Raw genomic sequence first — 17,646 nt, forward strand, 5'->3', positions numbered from 1 at the left:
TTTTGAAGATATTGTTTTTCTGATACGTTGCTGTAGTTCATCCTATAAATTTTTAAGAGTGTTGAGATCTGGCGATTGAGGTAGTGGTTGTAAAACTTTTGGGCAATTGTACAGCAAATATTCCTGCGCAATGCATGCATTATGTTTCGGGTCATTGTCCTGGTAGAATTTAAACGCGTTTAAAATTCCCATTTGTGTAGCACTTTCGTGTAAATTATTTTTTAATATGTTCAAATACACATTTTTGTCTATAATATTTACAATAAAAACTAATTTGCTCGGTCCAAATGTGGATGTACAGGTCCAGGCAACTACACTGCCACCTCCATGCTTTACAGTCGGCCTTAGATTTTTAAATTTAAATTCTTCATTTTTCTTTCGCCATACCATCCTTCGTCCATCTGACTCAAAAATGTTCGTTGGTAAAAATGACATCTTTCCACCATGTTTCTTCCTTCAAAAGAAATTCTTTAGCAAAATTCAATCTCTTCTTTCGATTCTGTTCATTCACATGCGGTTTCTTCCTAGCCACTCTTCCATTGTAGCCGCTATCTTTTAAGGCCTGCGGATCGTTTGGGGGTATACCTTCTTCCAAGCCTTGTTTAAGAGCTCAGCTGCTAATTTTGGTGCACTAAGTGTAGGATCCTTCTTTATTTTTCTGATTAGTTTCCTCTTATCACGTGCATCCAACTTTTTTGATTGGCTCTTTTGGGATATGGAGTCTATACGGTTCTCGTATTTGAGCAGTTTAACGATATCTGCCATTGTACTTTAACTCATGTTGAGCATGGCAGCAATTTGTCTACATGATTTGCCTTTTGTGTTGTGAAAAATCACAAGTTGTTGTATATTAAAACTGGTATTACTTGTACTGCTGGTATTACTTTGCGTGACATTGCAGACGTATACTTAACGATTATCGAAGAGTAACTGATGAAATAAGGCTTGCTAATATTATTTGAACAGTGGACCGTATTTGTAAACAAACATTGCGTTCTAACTAAAAGTGACGCGACGTAAGCACTCAGAAGGGGTACTATACTACCAAGTGTCCAAATATTAAAATAACCTGAAAATGAGACACTGTTTTATTTAAATCGTGTTATTTAACAACTGTTGTAAGTTATGTAAATAAAACTTATACTATTGTTTCCTAGACATATGCCTTAATATAATACTTGATTATGTGTTTTGTTTGTTTTGTTAGGAACTATGTTATGATGTAACAAAGTAAAACTCTCATAGTGTCCGAATATTAAAGTAGCTCACTGTACATATAATAGACTACACGACTGATAACGACCAACACGACTATTTCGACTTTTATGAAATTCGACAGCGATTTGCCTAACTATAGTGATTTGCGTAATAAAAAAATGTCGCCGACGCTCGTATGTCCGTTTTTATATTGCCTCGCGGACGTTGTCTTCGTGCGAATCGTGGCTAGGCGTCATCCACCTCTCGACCGGGGTACAGCAATTTTTCGGTGGTACGACGTTTTTCGCCTAAACGTCGCAAACCATGCCCGTACTCCATGTCGATGACCGCGTAGCGTAAACATTGTTCGACTTTACATGAACGCCGATTATTGACTCCTAAACATATTTTAGAGGTAGAGTACAATATGTTAGGTTGTAATAAGTACGTTCAGTTATACTCAATATTTCTGTTTTTCTTTATTAGTTTCACGAATTTAAAATGGTTTATTGTAAATCAGTACACTTTTTTCAATGATTCGTAACTATGTCCTTAGAATTGAAACTCTATATAGTTGTAAAGAAATTGATTTGTATTACTACTTAATACATTGTATTATTATGTTTGAATAAGTAATTAATGAAAAGGCTTGAAACTAATATTACCTATATACATGTATTAATTGAATTTTATAACGGTAAAATATCTGATGCTGGAATACTCAGCACAAGTTTTCGAGAATCAAAAACAGCAAAGGTATTTACAGGCTTGTTCTCTTGGTGTTTGGAGGTAATTCGCTAGTGATATTGCTGTTATATACACTTCTATAAAACTGTAAAAGTGTCTGGAAAAGATTTGTTATTTGCATTAGTTGTACATTTGATATTTAATAATAAAAGGGTGTAGTGCTAAAAACAGGAAGGAGCATCTTTTGAATCGTGCCACTTTTTGAAACGTGGGACATTCGGCAAACACTCTAATAATAAGAACTATTCTTCAGATAGAATGTTATAGACGCGTCCGCATACGCTTCGAGTTCGATAGCAGATTGTATAATACATATTAGTTTCATTAATATCGGTGCTACAAACTTTTAAAGTTGAAACTGTGATACTTATTTCAAACTTTTTATTAGAAACTGACTGTGAGAGTGACGAGGAGAATGAAAATTTGTAGAAACGTAGATCTTCGTGTAAAATAAAATTCCCTTGTTAAAATGTTTCAAAACTGAAGTTAATCACTAGTTTGCTTCCTGTGTTAATGATTATAATACAGAAACTTTGAAATTATGACAATATTAAGTACAATCGAATTTTCCATTTTACCGCGTTTCTCGCATTCACACAAAAACATAAATTGTCTCTAGTCGAGTTATTATCAAACTCTTCAGTCGTTCAATGTTGCCGAGCTAAACGGATAAATCATAGATAAAAGTGATCATCCAGCGCACTTTTCTTCAAGTGGCAACTTTACTCGTTGATCGTGTTGGGATTCAGATGATCTATTGCATGTGGCAAAGAAATTTCATCTCTATTTAGCCGTTTTCTCGGTACGACTACCGAATATTCTACCTGCAAGTAGCAGTAGAACATAGGATACGACACTGGGCAGGAACTGTCACTAGTGGAGGCGTGTCGAGTGGAGATACTTGTTGTAGTATCGTGGTTTCGATATGTATAAACGAGAAAGACCAGCATATAACGTTTACGAACGCGTAATGTCATTTAACTCGCCTACTACAGAACCGTTGCCTAAAGAGAAGAAGTTTTGTACATCGACGATCACTATACTTGTCTAGCCTATTCCAATCACTCTAGGCTTCCGACATTTAGGTGGTCAGAGTGGGATAGGCAAGTATTCTGACCGTCGGGTATTCATGGCTAGATGTCTACTTACCGCGAGTTGAAACTTGTCCTACGCTCAATCCAGTTGTACAGCTTTACGATAAAGGCTTAGTCATTTTAGCGCTAGAAACTTCGATGTTTGCGGCTTCGAAATATGCTATCAGTTGCTTCCTTTTTACATATGACTCTATTGTTATACGAAATACGCATGGTAACAAAAGTATTAAGGAGTCTATTAGTGTTTGATCAAGTTTCGAACCACTAGAGATCGTCGACAAACAATCCGCTTTGTTTGATTGTAAAACGTCTTATAACCTAAAAGAAACTGGATCTTCAAATCCTCTTAAAATTGTTTAGTCTTTTACCGTTGTTAGTTTCTTAGAACCTTTTCGATTTTTTCCACTTGGTTTTATTTAAAGTTTGAAATGGAAAGTTTGTTTGCCGTGGAAATTTGTTCTGTAAAATGAAGTTGTATTTTACTATATGCACTGTGTTAGAGTTTATCCTATTTTATATTATTTAGAGGAAATATGAAATGTAGAAACATGTAGTAAAATATCGTTTCGCTGAACGCATTAACTTATTTTTATGATAATTAAGTCGCCACTTATATGTTTATGAAAATTTTATATTTAATTTTAATTGTCATTCTCTGAGTAAGAAAAGTGTTGAGTGATAAAATAGAAAAGTTATTTCACATTGTTTTGCAATTATACCTATTTATTTTTTGGGAAAAACTTTTACAATTCATTTGTGCCTGAACGTTTATGTTTTTCCAATAGTAAGAGATTTCAATATTTTCTATAAATCGTACATTTGCGATTGATAGTTCTGCGATACTTCCTTAATCATTAAAAGTTACAAGTCGTCATACATAGTTCTTATTTTCTATGGCGAAGTTAAGATTATTTTGATAAGATAAGTAGAATGAAACGTACTGATATAATGTGCAACCTGTAGGTATGGTAGATATACGAATGTAGATATTGCAACAGGATTGATTCGAGTTACAAATAATTTTATATAATAAAGCATACAACTTTTGAGATTTCAGTAAATTTGATGACAACCTTTTTTTTGTATTATATTCGTATATTGAAAAATATTCATATTACTATGTTGTGTGCATGCAAAATATTGATAATACTAATTTTAACGATATACTGGAGTAATATAAATATAAAGTAACAAAATCCTTAAAGAATGTATTATTAACGTCAATGATAATATTGGTATCGCATACTCAATTGCATCAACATATGCGACGAAGTATTGAACAAAATTGAACAAAATTTAGAAAGCTTGATTTTTAAAAATTTAAAAGTCCTATTTTCTTTTGTTGTATTTTTATATGTAGAATCAACGTCTATCTGGCTGCAGCGGCTGCGCTATTAAACATTCTGCATATTTCGTTGCAACGTAGTATTCGTAGGATAAAGTTTAACTCATTTGCTCGAGAAGCTCAGACTTTAAACCGTTGAATAGTATCTCGAAATTATCATATTCGTTCTACTTCTGACTGAGTTTCTTCAATAATTAGTGTACGACATTTTCACATTTTGTTTCAATTACGCACCTAAAGCGGCTCTTATTAAATTCATTTCTTCCCTCTCAATATCATACACAGGAAGCATAAAAGTTCAGTAGGCCTAATAATTCAAGGTATTGTGAATCTAAGTAGTTACGCCATTCCTTGCAAACAATGACCAAACTGTTCTGATTTACATATTGCGCCGTGCAACTGCATTCTATAAATCGGATTGTGCGTATCAGCCACGTAAAGTGTGCGAGGTACGCACGTGTTCACCAGAAATAAATTGAAGCATTAACGCGCGCTCGCGTTGATCACCGCTGTCGATCGACTTCGGGACGTCGATCTGAAATCGGCTGATACTTTAATTACGCGTATAAAATCACGTGCCAGCTTTGATTATTTTTGTATTTTACACAGTTAACACCGGGTTACCGGCTACGTAATGCAAGGTTGATTGCTGCTGTGTGTTTCCTGCGCGCCTCGCAGCCGCGATGATTTCAAACAAGATTTTCATCTCGGCCTGTCTGCGATCGTAATTGATTTTTTCCTAGCAGGTGGATCCATCACCATTTGGGATGGAAGGTGATCGACTTCCTCCCGCTTCTCAATCAGCCAAAGCCCTCGAGGGTAGCTACGACAGTAGCAGTGGCGGCTCGCCCGTCAGCAATCACAGCACCAATGGTGTCCACACCAATGTAGGTGGTTTCATCAGTATTCCTACTTCCAGAAAATTACCCTCGTTGCAGGCTCATACTGGATCAACGGCCCACTTACCGCAGTCTCCATCCGGTGAGTGATAATCAACCCTTTTTTTCCTTCGCTTGTTCTTTCACACTTCGCGTGCAGGTTATCTGAATAATGACCTGAAACCCAGTTTTAGTATTAATAATAACTGCCGGTGTATAAAGTATTGGCGTTGACCAAGAAGTTTTCTCGCGGTTTTCAAGAAAATTGGAAAATCAATTTCATTTTATTAAATTTAGCTTTATACCAGCGTCTTTTGGTTTGTTTATTTACTTAAATATTTATTTCTGTACCATGATGTAAATACGGTATCATTCATTGCTTTGTTTAACAGTTTTTGAAACCGCGACGAAAGTCTCATTATAAATCGCATAAAATCATTATTATTCGCAACGTTAAAATCATATCTACTAATTGTTTCAACATGGTGAAACATTGCAGTCCTAGTGTACATAGTCACCTAAATATCGATACAACACAGAAATCTAAAGGTTGAAAGAATCGTTAAATGAAAATTAAATTTGAAGTTGATTTAGGGCCACGTAATGACTCTATATCCGTAATAAATAATAAAATTAACATTCTAACATATTTCTCTGCATTGATACTAATACTGATGAAAGTTAGGTGTTTTGTATTATTGCTTTTCATTTATCTTGCATATAATTAGTCATCCGAAACTAAAGATAATCAGTGTTTGTACATATCCACTGTAAAAAGAAGTTTTATATACTTAAATATAATACTATGATACCGTATAGTAAAAGCGTGAAGAAATATTTGAAACAGTTGCTGATTTTTTACTATTATTGGCGCGCCATATGTACTAGCGAATTTGAAAGGGTGAAAATGATGGAAGATTGTCAAATTGAATAGACATGACACTGTATTTTATAGAGCTTAATCGCCCAGTAGGTGTAAAACCAATAATTATTCCACATATATTTGTGTAATTGGGGCATTTGTCATTTTTGGTAGCTATTACTTTAGCGATTCCTTTAATTATCTATTTAATTTTCGTCGAGATTTGATCGGGGTTCATCGATAAATGTTGGCCTTTCTTGGATCACAAAATATACCTTGCCAATAAAAATTAAATACCCTTATTAGCGTGATAGTGGCGGCATTGAATCGTGGCTGTTTAATATGCATACCCGTCGCTCGTTTACCCGCGTGCACCTGCTTGTTGATGAATATACATGCAATGTGTTTGTATGTACACGTTGAAAACCAGGATTGCCTACCTGTTGCTTGCTCCGATTTCTAGTCATCTCTCTCTTCTTGAACGAAACTCACTCTAACTGCGAGAAGCATCATCATTCTCCGCTGATATTAAGGCGGGCAACTTCCGTGCTTTATAGTATAACGAAGGATATCGACGTTGAGCTTTTTATCGGTATCCTGTAAGTAAAAATTATTGAAAGATTTATTAATATGAGTTCCGTTATAAAATATATTAAAAGTTTATAATAACAACGTTCAACATAATAACAATAACGCGGAAGTTTGTCGTATTTCATATTTTGCTAAGTTTTGTATTTATGAAATTATTACCACTTGGAAGTCGATGTGTATTACATTCATTACTCCGCTGTGGATATCTATGAAAATTCCAAAAGTAGAATTATATTTTGTATTTTAAAGAATTTTATCAAATGACAAATAAAATAGATTTTATTTTCGCTTCATGTTCTTTACGATTGCATTAGTTTAGATAACATGTTTCGACACGTTTTCAGCGTGTTATACAAATTTAAACATGTTAGAACAGTTTTAAAGTGAGTAAGATATTCTTCACGCATCAATTTCTTCGGGTATTTTCAGTTTATTTCGAAAATTCAAGGCCAGGAACAAAATCTGACTACATCACGCGATAGAGCAGACTCTGTTCACGCGGAAACCATCAAAGAAAGCTACAATACGGGTTTTGTTTTCGGTTAGGAAAATAAAATAGTCTCGTCAGACTTACACATACACGCACACACACAAGATACCGTTAGTGATCCTCAACGCCAATGATCTACTCAGTTCAATATAAAATGTTTCACACTCGCAATTGCATTACGCATATTATAATGTTAATATTACTTGTTTCTCTATTAGTATATTTATTATTTACGAATTATTCGAAGTAAAAAATAATACTTTGAAAATATTTCATAAGGTGTGATAATGTAGTTTGTAAAATATTTCATTTTACTTGGAAAATTAAATTTGTCATTATATTGAATTAATATTTAAATGTCATTTATACGTAATATAGTTTACTTCAATTAAAGTATTAACTTAATGGGAAACACATTATTTTTATGAATACTGTACTAGTAATCTTGCAGACTGTTGAAACAACATATAGTATACAATTGCAACATATAAGTGTTAGTCAAGAAGAAAGTAATTTTAGGGGTACTCAAGTAAATCTCTCTAGTATTATTGGCGTTGAGAATCACTGCTGGCGCTCCGTGTCGCATAGAACTATTTTATTTTCTCAATCGGAAGTAAAACCTTATATTGTACCTTTTTTTTATAGTTCCCCGTGAACAGAGTTTGCTTTATCGTATGGCATAGTTAACTTTGTTCTCAACCATCACAACATTAAAACGAACTGGAGAAATCTGAAAAATTAGATTGCAAAAATTATTTCATTCGCATTAAACATCGATTAACTGTGTACAAATGTTTATCATGTTACAGGAAAGATAATAGAATAATAATATAAACTGGAAAATATTGAATTATTTCCTGTTAGAAACTTTTGCATGACCTTTATACTCAATTTAAAAATAATTTGTAGTGTAATAACATCTATATTGTATTACATATTTTATGTAATATGATCTTTTTTATAAATTACATTTCTCAAACAATTAATAATGATAGAGTAGGTCTGCTTTCGAATTCGTATTTGAGATGAGAATCTTTATGAAAATCCTCTAGTGAATATTGCAAATAAAAGTTCACGCTGGACTGTGTAATCGATAATTACACAAGATAAGTGACAGCTAGTACTTTGTTAACGTCTTCTCCAATTTACACTTGTTTTCTGTCATTTTCGGACCGGCTTTGAAACGGTATTTTAAGTCGCCGTATCAAGAAAAATAACTAAATACTGTTTTTCCAAAGTAATTCATAGACATCAGCAGCAATTTGCCTCATTTTAATAAAAGTTTATTATTTCATGCTCCTACAAGTAAGACTTTTCCATGTGATACGAAATATACCGTGTAAATTCATTAAGTTTCTGTTAATTATTCCTTTGCGCTCTTTAATTCTTTCGCGGTAGTTTAATTTGATGTCTTAATTGTACAGGATCTTGAAATTATCATTTAAAAATTTAGTGCTATTTTTATCCGAGTTTACCTACTATCCTTCGCTTTCTAAATTTATTTATTCTTTTCTCGTTTATGACCTATTATATACTTACTGACGATTAAATCTGCCTTTCTGCATTTTAACTGATTTTTACTGATTTGCTATATGAATTGATAAATACTTCCGTTATCAACATATTTTCTACTTACTTCAGTTTCGACAATTGGGCTATGGACATTATATATTCACTGTAAATGCAATATAATAAAACATTAATAATTGGAAACTTTTTTTATCGAATTCGAATACTTCATCCTCTCCTTAATCTAGCGAAATCATATATCGAAGTGACAGATTTTTACTTCGTTAACCCATTCGACACCGATTGCACACCGTGTGTGCAATAATAATAATAATGTCCTTATGTCCTTCGCTCCTGGGGACCGGTGTCCGAAAAAAATCGCCGTCTCGAATGGGTTAATATATTTTTGCGTTAAAATGAGAAATTGTAAATTTATTATTTGTTAACGCTGTTAGAATTATAAATATTTAAACATTCCCAGTTACGGTGTACTTTTAAAATCGCAGACGACAATTCGATCGTACGAAGATCATGTATGTACTTATTGCGCGCACAAACTGGATTCAGTTCCGAATAGCTAATAAAGGCCAATAATTATGAAAGAAATTATAATTACCAGATAAGTAGACCTCCCTTGTTGCATTAGCTAGAAACAAAGGCAGGCATTCACCGGTTTTAATCGGGAGGTTATTATTTAGACTTGTATGTTCCTGCATACGGTTATATCGTTTGCAATTACCATACAAAATGTTGTTTGATGAAGACCGATCAATGAAAGATCATTATTCTCCTAAAGAGACAATCGCAGTACTGTTCGCGAGTTTCTTTATTCCAATGTTTCTTACTCATTACCTATAGTTTTTGAGACTTATGATTCCAAGTAACGATTAAATCATACACGAATGTTTTTCCGTGGGAAAACGTAGATGTAATCTGAAAATGTTTCGGATTTTGCAAGATAAAGTACGGTTATTTTAAAGCTAGTTTGGTCTGAAATACCATGTGACTTGACGTTAAGGTATAGATATATGCTGTGTCTCCAAATTAAGAGATCAGAAATATTACATGAGGATTGCACATGTTCGTATCGTATATAAAGTTACACTCTATTACATCGTCGGTTGTTCATTTATATAATTCAAAATAATCATGAATATTAGAATAATCAAATTCAAATAACTTTCCTGGCCAGTTATTACATCACAATGTAATTGGCCAGTTATGTGTTTCATATTAAATATTTTTAATGAAAATTTATGTAACATTTTCACTAGGATATAACCCTTAGAATTCTTGAAATATTCTTTGTTTTATATCAGTTATATATACATTTATTTTTCAAATATTAATACTTATCGAGCGTGTCATTGAATATCAAAGCAAGACTAAATACATTATAAAGTACAAGGGTTCTGAATGTAAGTGGATAAATGATCAAAATATAGAATTATGAAAAGAATTCTCATTTTTAGAAACTATGAGAAATTGATTTTTACAACAGTATTATCTTTTGGAAAACACTGTTTTAAATAAATTGAAAAAAATTGATTCTTACGTATAATATATTACATCTTTGTATAAAATAAGTAATTTAAAATTTTCGATTGAATCAAAACGATGTTTCCAATCCGCATGTACAAGTACCGTAAATTATAGGTAACGTATTGCGTGGATGAATGAAATTATAGTTTTGCAGTGAGCATCCATATAAAACTTTTAAGATATCTATATATAGGGTGTCTTGTATTGATTGTACAATCGGTTTCAGGTGATTCTGCATACATACTAAAAGAATCCGAGAACATTAAGTAAATTTTATTTGAATTGTAGCTTCAACATTTATTAATAGAACACCTCCAATCTCGATTTTCTCGAGAACGATGTCTCAAATAATAAAATCTCATTTTATGTATTCGACTCAGTTTTTCATATAGAATTACATCTTTCCGCGTAAACCACCATTTTTATGGGACACGCTGTATGCATACAACGAATACAAGGTAAAAGTTCTTAACTCGTGAAGCGTGAAACATGTGGATTACAGTTTCATACGAGGACCAAAGTAAAATCATGTTATCGCAAATGAAACTCTTAATTGTTCAGATTTTCTGAAAGTAAACGGAGTTGGTGCTGTGCCTTTTGTCGTAACATTTTCTTCACCATGGTATTTTTACGTTTTTTTCCATTCGTGTCATGAGAAGAAGGTTTCGAAATGTTTAAAACACGAAAGGTATGTACTTACGCGGAGCGGTTAAGTTCGAATGGCGACAAGTTTAGAAAGTTTTCGGGTTGCCTCTGATTGGGAACGTTTCGCAAATTCGGTTTAGTCGATTGCTCTAATTTGAGCGAAAGCTTCGGAACGCCCGGTATAACCGAGCGAATGTACTTATAACGTCGTTCACAGTGATCCTAACGAAATTCAAGCCACTCTTTCACTTGACAACCCGACCGAATGTTAACCCTGGTTTTACGAGCGTCCCCATTGGCCAGCGAGTCGTTCGAACCCGGCTAATATAATACGAACTTATAACCAAAGCCGAAACCTAGGAGCTCGCTCTTGCTTTTATGACCTGGCTCGTTTTTAAAAGTTATCGTTATTTTGCTCGCTTTCGGATGAAATAGTTTGTTCACGGACGTAAACTGTTCGAAGGAGGCTAAAGTCCTGTGCGCGGGCTAACCACTAAAAGTTGAATTGACGCAGACCGGCCTGTCCCCGGTTCATTTGGCCGGGCAGTCTGGCCGAGTTCTCTGACGATTTCCCACCGGAATGTCGCACGAACGACGCTAAAATTTTTTACGAGTACAGGACTGAATTGTCTCCTTTCATTGTTGTGTGCCCATTCATCCGCGAATTTGGAAGGGAACGATGACAGATTCTTCTCTTCGTTCATAAAATTCTCTTTTACGCTTATGTACCGTCTTACTAATCTTTCTTCCTCTTCGATGTTCACACGATAATTCGTTTCACCTTGTTCGGCCTTATCAAGACAGAATTCATTGAAACTGCCGACACAGGCTTCTTCGATGATGCTTCAGGTCGACTGAGATTCGCGGAAACCAAATTCGATCGTCGCCTGTATTAATATTTTCAGTGCTTGCTACAGAAAAAGGGTATATTAAAACGATGTACAAGTTTTTTTAATTATTATTTATATCATGTGTGTGGATCACGAATTATGTTTATTAATTATGTATTTGTTATGAATATGTGAAATTCTTTGCATTGGACGGGAAAAGAATTATTGAGTTTCGGAATGGAAGGGTATAACGAATGCAACGTGTAAGTTTCTGTTTATAATTTTAATAGAATAAAGTTTAATAGAAATTCTATGGCATTTTTGAAATCTCAGTGAAATGAAAGTTTTATCTATGTTCCGAGTGGATTTAAAATGTATACGTTTCATTTTTCTTTTAGAATTTATTAACGTAACTTTTGATATAATATCATTTTATACTTTCCAATTACTATTGTACCTGTTCCATGAAATTGAGTTTAAGAAAGTAAGGAGTTAACGCAGTATGGGGCGTGTTTTATAAAATTGACTGACAGATTATTTTCGTTATCTGCGCAAGATCTTCATTCTGTCAAAAGTAGTATGTGCTTTTGACACTTAATCTGTCTGTATCGTTTTCTATGTCTTTTTAAGTATTTCAAGATATCGGCAATTGACATAATTTATTGATATAATTAGGACTTAAGTTTATTTACGTTAAACACAGATTCTTATAACTTAATTGTCTTTAAACTATATAGATACTTTATACGCAGCTGTTGCCAACTTCATACAACAATTTTCTTTAACGTTAATTCAGGTAGTATAAGAAAATTTTTCGCAGATCGGAAGCGGTTAAATTTCTTTTTTCGCAGTTACGCAAATATTAATCCGCGTCTTTTTATTCTCTTTATAGCAGAGTATAAAATACAGAACATAGTTTGTTATTCGAACCCACCTTTTCGAGTTCAACGGCATATTTTACTAATCCTACGTACATGCAAAGGGATTAGCATTCTTGTTGGTCAGAATTGCTTCAAATGAATTCTCTTCGATCGATACAATATCCACAAATGTATCGAAAATTTCAGTGTCACTTGTCAATAGTAGAACAGTGTGTCCGTGATAGAACGGAGATAAGGGACGATTTAGTTTCACTGATCCGATCGAAACAAGACTGATACATTGTTACCAATTAGCGAAGAACACGATCAGGTTCATAAACGGAAAAGAATACCATTTCATCAGTCGTTAACTCATTAATTGCGATGACTGGAAACATGTTCACGGTAGACCAGCGGCGCGCCGAAGCAATAGAATTACACTAATAAAGGATTCACGACGATTTCAAACTCCTCTAATAATTGGTAATAACATAATTTCTTGAGGCTTCTGTCGTTTCTTCCGTAGTCCTTTGATGGGACACAGCTGATCCGAGGTTTACGATAGCCTCTCGCGTAAAGAGCCATAAACTCTTTAATTGATTTACAGCCCGGCGCATTTCCACGGATCCGCGACGATGAAATTAACACGGAGGGCATCTCCGTATCATCGTTCGTAATGGAAAAGTGGCGTGGCCACGGAGAATCCTGACGGAAGTACACGGGCATAGGGAATCGTCGGTGAACCCGGGGGTGATTATAGTGGGTATATGGGGTTGTAAAGTTCGTCTTTACGAGCTTACATTTCGAGGCATTGAGCACAGGCTTTTAATAACGCGTCGCTTGTTGTTGTACCGATGGGGAACATGGACAACGAAAACGTAACACCGGTTCCGTCGTGTTTCTTCGAAAACCGGACGTCGCGTTGCGGTCATTTTGAAACCCGCGCATCTTGATCAGCCGACGCGTGGCATTCACGAAAAAACTCGCAAAGAATCGCATCGTCTTCGACGAAATCTTGGTAGAACTTAGTTCTTACGGAAAGGATTAAGTACTTACTATGTATCCCTTTCTACTACTGTATGTTCATTAATTGTTCAATGTATAACTTCACATAGCTTAAAATGTGATCTATTCTTAACCTAACTCAACACGTGGTTTGCTCTGCACAAGACTGGCACATGCTAGGGGAACAAAAACAAAAGAAAGTGTAAGCTCAGCATAAAACAAACGACGCACGAAAAGAAACGCACGCCACTGAACTCGTAGATGGAGCAATTCGTCCCACGCGGAAGTTATTCTACAATATTTCAACATTGACGTAAAAAGAATTTCGTCGCTTTTTTTTAATTGTATCGGGAGTTATTTGATGTCTGTATATATGTGTGTATATGTACAAAATTATTTGTTAATGTTACATATTATATATTATATTTTTATTTTATGGTGGCGGTTGCAGAAATGATGATAGTGAAAAAAAGTATGTCTAATGCATTGTGTTCACGAAGTATGTAGTGGTCTTAATGTGTTATTCGTATATTCAGTATATAAAAAAAAGAAGAAAATTAACATAATATAAGTTAAAAAAAGTGGAAAATTCGTTTATTTATCCTTTTCAATTCTATGCATATTCATTTCTCGTAATAAAAATGCGTTTTGTTTACAAATTACCTAGGAGTTCCATGTTAAGGGCCATTTTTTAGATCACTGTTTTCGACATTTTTTACCGTAATTTGAAGGGATCTAAATTTTTGCATTGTCATCGCTCAGCATATGAATGTTTATTAATTTCTTCGTGTTTTGATGGAGGTTTCATTGAAAGAAGTATATAGATTTTGTTTTGCCAAGCTTTTCAAATCAGAAGGTCCATATTAGGTGCCGTTACTCTATACACTTGTATTTGTATTCGTGTTACACTTATTGTTAGTCACTAAGTCTGTTGGCAACTCGCTATGATTCTAAACACGTCTTGCCTCGGCGATGGCTTCGCGTAAATTGACGGTGAAAATGATACACACATACAATGATACACATTATTCACCATAATTACGTGACCATCGTTTTCAGTGCTATATTCCAAAATGCAAAAAATGCGCAGATATAATTTCCATTTTCATGCACTGGGTTTTAAATAATTGCCGCTTATTTACATACGAAATAGAATAAAAAAATCAACATATCAGTTAATGCACGGTACGGTTTACATCGCCATTCGATGAAGTAAAATTGTAGCGTATTAAGTTCTTACTTAGGCGCATATAATGTTATAGTTACGGTATTTAACAACGTTATTATTAAACTTTAATTTTACCTTTATCGCTGTCTTATTATTTGTTTTATGATCAAGTTCGTCCAACTTGCTTTAATTTTTAATTTTTATTTTGAAAGAAGAGTTCTGATAGGGGCTGTTCTAACAAAATTACACCTTTTAAAATTTAAAGCAATTCCTTGAATATTTACAAGTTCATTAATAAAACATACTGACAGTCTTACTATTGATCATATGTTTTAACTATTTTAAAAGTTTTTTATTTATTTACTTAAAGATTTTTATTTGTGGTGTTATGTTATAAGCGTAAGTTTCAAGTTTCTAAAAAATATTGTTATAAAGTGACCCATTCTTTTTGATTATTTTAATTTTAAAATAAAGTTTATTATAAAGTGACAATTAATTGCATATGACCAATATCTTGTAATAGAATCATAATTAACCCTTTCCAAGTGAGATGTGATTCTCATTCCAGTCACCACTTGATTGGATTCGATGAAAGTATAAAGTGTAATATTTAATATTAAACTTTGTGTATTGCATCCCTATTTGAAATATTGAAATAAAATATTTTCGCTCTTTAACTAAATCTACTTAATATTCAACGAACATTTCTCTGTGGCTTTCTATATTGATATCTATAGCGTGAAAGTAGTCCTTAAAATATAGATGAAAAATCTAAAGAAGATTAAACAACATTTGTAAAGATTGAGGAAACAAATAAATATTATTTAAGTTCACTTCTTAACCAAACATGATTATTTTAAGATAATTAACTACAAAAACTATTTAGGAGTGATGTGTTGTGTTATATAAAAAAGAATCTAGATTTGAATATTTAAAGAGATTTATGCTAACAAAACCGTAAAGTCGCAAAGATTTTCCTGAAGTGGTTTCTAAGAGCAATATTCTCCTATGAAGTTACCAACACTGAACTGAATAAGAAAGGTAACACGTTCCATTGTGTAGAAAAGCGAGTAAAATGAGTTTTCACTATTGATTCTCCGGAACTGAAGCGTCGGACATGAAAAAAACTTTATTTGATATTTTCATTTGTATTTTTGAAGAATGAAGGTTGGAGTTTCTCCGGGGTGTAACAACCACATCAAGGCGGCCGGTCTATGTGAACTATAGGTATTTCCAAGGGAGTCGTGAAGGCTCAATTTACGTTTGTTCTTAGTAATGTTTTATGACGCAGATAATTTTTTCGGCAGGTAATTAGCGTTGCGCGTGCATGCAAAGACATTCGGTGTGAACCGCGGGCGAAAAAGATCTGAAAACGAAGGTAGAAAAGAGAGGACCGTAGGTATCTTGATGGGTAGTCCGGTCGATTTAAATCTTCTAATAAAGCTGGAACATGGTTTTTAGCGAGCAGCAGGCGTTTGATTGGTTGTAAAGATTAATTTTGATCGCGCGAGATCTCCCCGGTAGCCTGCCAAGAAATATTAATTCCCCAAATAACATGCACGACTTGCGAAGATAACAGGCACGATAACAGGATAGATTTAGTGCTTTTTTTTAATGCTTCCTCCGGCGAGTGAGTTTTCTTCGTTGTACAACCGCAGTTATGCAATTCTGTCGATCGTGCACGGTAGAGTGGCACAATTAGCTAGAATTTATATGTGCACTCGTTAATCCCGAAGGAAGTTACGGTGCCTGACTTCGTTCGGTACGCGTTAAAAAAAATGAAATAGACCTTCAACTGTTCCAAGAAAACGCATAATCGATCTTTTACATCCACGCTGCCGATCGTAAATCTGCGGAGGCTTGATGAAACATGAATTGCAAATTTGCGGAGTAATTACGTATTTATATTTTGGAAAAATGTAAAAGGTCCAATGCATTATGTATTGCGCCACATAAAATGAAGTTTTTGGTTCATCAGTATTCATTGATTCGTATATACATCGGTTTCGCATTTATTCGAAATTAATATGTCAACCACTTTTTTTCTTCTGTTTACAAGTTTTCTCCGTACATTCACTTTTCCGCGGACCCATGTAGATTTCATTCGCTTTAGGGGTTCTTAATATATTAAATGTTCTTACAATTAAGAATACCAATTCCTATTAACTTATTTTGTATCTATCGATAGACTGAAAAGTTCTGTGAGTAAAAGAAAATATTCTGGCACTCAAATCCTTATACGTGCCTGAATCACTTTTAGTGATAGAATTGTCTTATAACACTTTAACAATGCAGATGTGCATTTTTTAATAGTAAATGCTGTTGAATAAAATCAAGTAACATAAAAGAACTCTAGCAATATGAAGCACAGGTTTAAGTATTCTTCTATACCTGATTTATTCAAGGAAACCAAACAATTACATTAATGAAAATGGCAAACTGATGTATTTATAAATGTGGGGTGCGCAAGTCAATAACAAAATATTATTTCGAAAAGCTTGTGATTTGTTCGCTAAACGCATGATGGTTATAAATAATGATAGAAAGTAACAAAGAAGCACTTTAAACCTATACAAAGGGCAAAATAAAGTTTTGCACTTCCAAACATTAAATCATCATAGTTTCTTATTTTGATTCCTAACATTGATCTACTTTCGACAATTACAGATTATAGTTTCCCTTTTTATAGGGGCGAATTTCAGAACAGTGATGATTCCTTATAGTAACGGTGCGTACGATTGTGAAAAGTAGCACGTGTTTATACCTAGGTCCTAGACGATCATCGTTTCCGGAACGATAATCGAAAGGGAGCCGTGTCGCGGTCTAGCCGAAGGAGATTGTCCTCCTCTGTCACGGGACACTCGAAATTTTTACGACTCCGGA

At 34.0% G+C, this 17,646-nt stretch overlaps 1 protein-coding gene and 1 long non-coding RNA gene across 7 annotated transcripts in view; one reads left to right on the forward strand and one right to left on the reverse strand.

Annotated features, from left to right (window-relative positions):
* Positions 1-17,646, forward strand: part of dsx (transcription factor doublesex) — a 173,194-nt gene that overhangs the window by 15,127 nt on the left and 140,421 nt on the right. For 5 of the 6 annotated variants that reach the window (XM_076370063.1, XM_076370068.1, XM_076370065.1 and 2 more), the window contains exon 3: positions 5,127-5,364. In XM_076370063.1, coding sequence (XP_076226178.1) covers positions 5,127-5,364 — 238 coding nt within the window. The remainder of the gene's footprint in view (positions 1-5,126; positions 5,365-17,646) is intronic. The other variant, XM_076370064.1, reaches the window with a different exon arrangement.
* On the reverse strand, positions 815-1,306 carry LOC143174816 (uncharacterized). Its single transcript, XR_012999199.1, has 2 exons — positions 1,145-1,306; positions 815-1,069 (listed from the first exon to the last, which is right to left on the reverse strand). It is a non-coding gene; the product is annotated as an uncharacterized LOC143174816 (long non-coding RNA).

This window comes from Nomia melanderi, chromosome 8, assembly GCF_051020985.1.
Source record: "Nomia melanderi isolate GNS246 chromosome 8, iyNomMela1, whole genome shotgun sequence".
In the NCBI taxonomy this organism is placed as follows: domain Eukaryota; kingdom Metazoa; phylum Arthropoda; class Insecta; order Hymenoptera; family Halictidae; genus Nomia; species Nomia melanderi.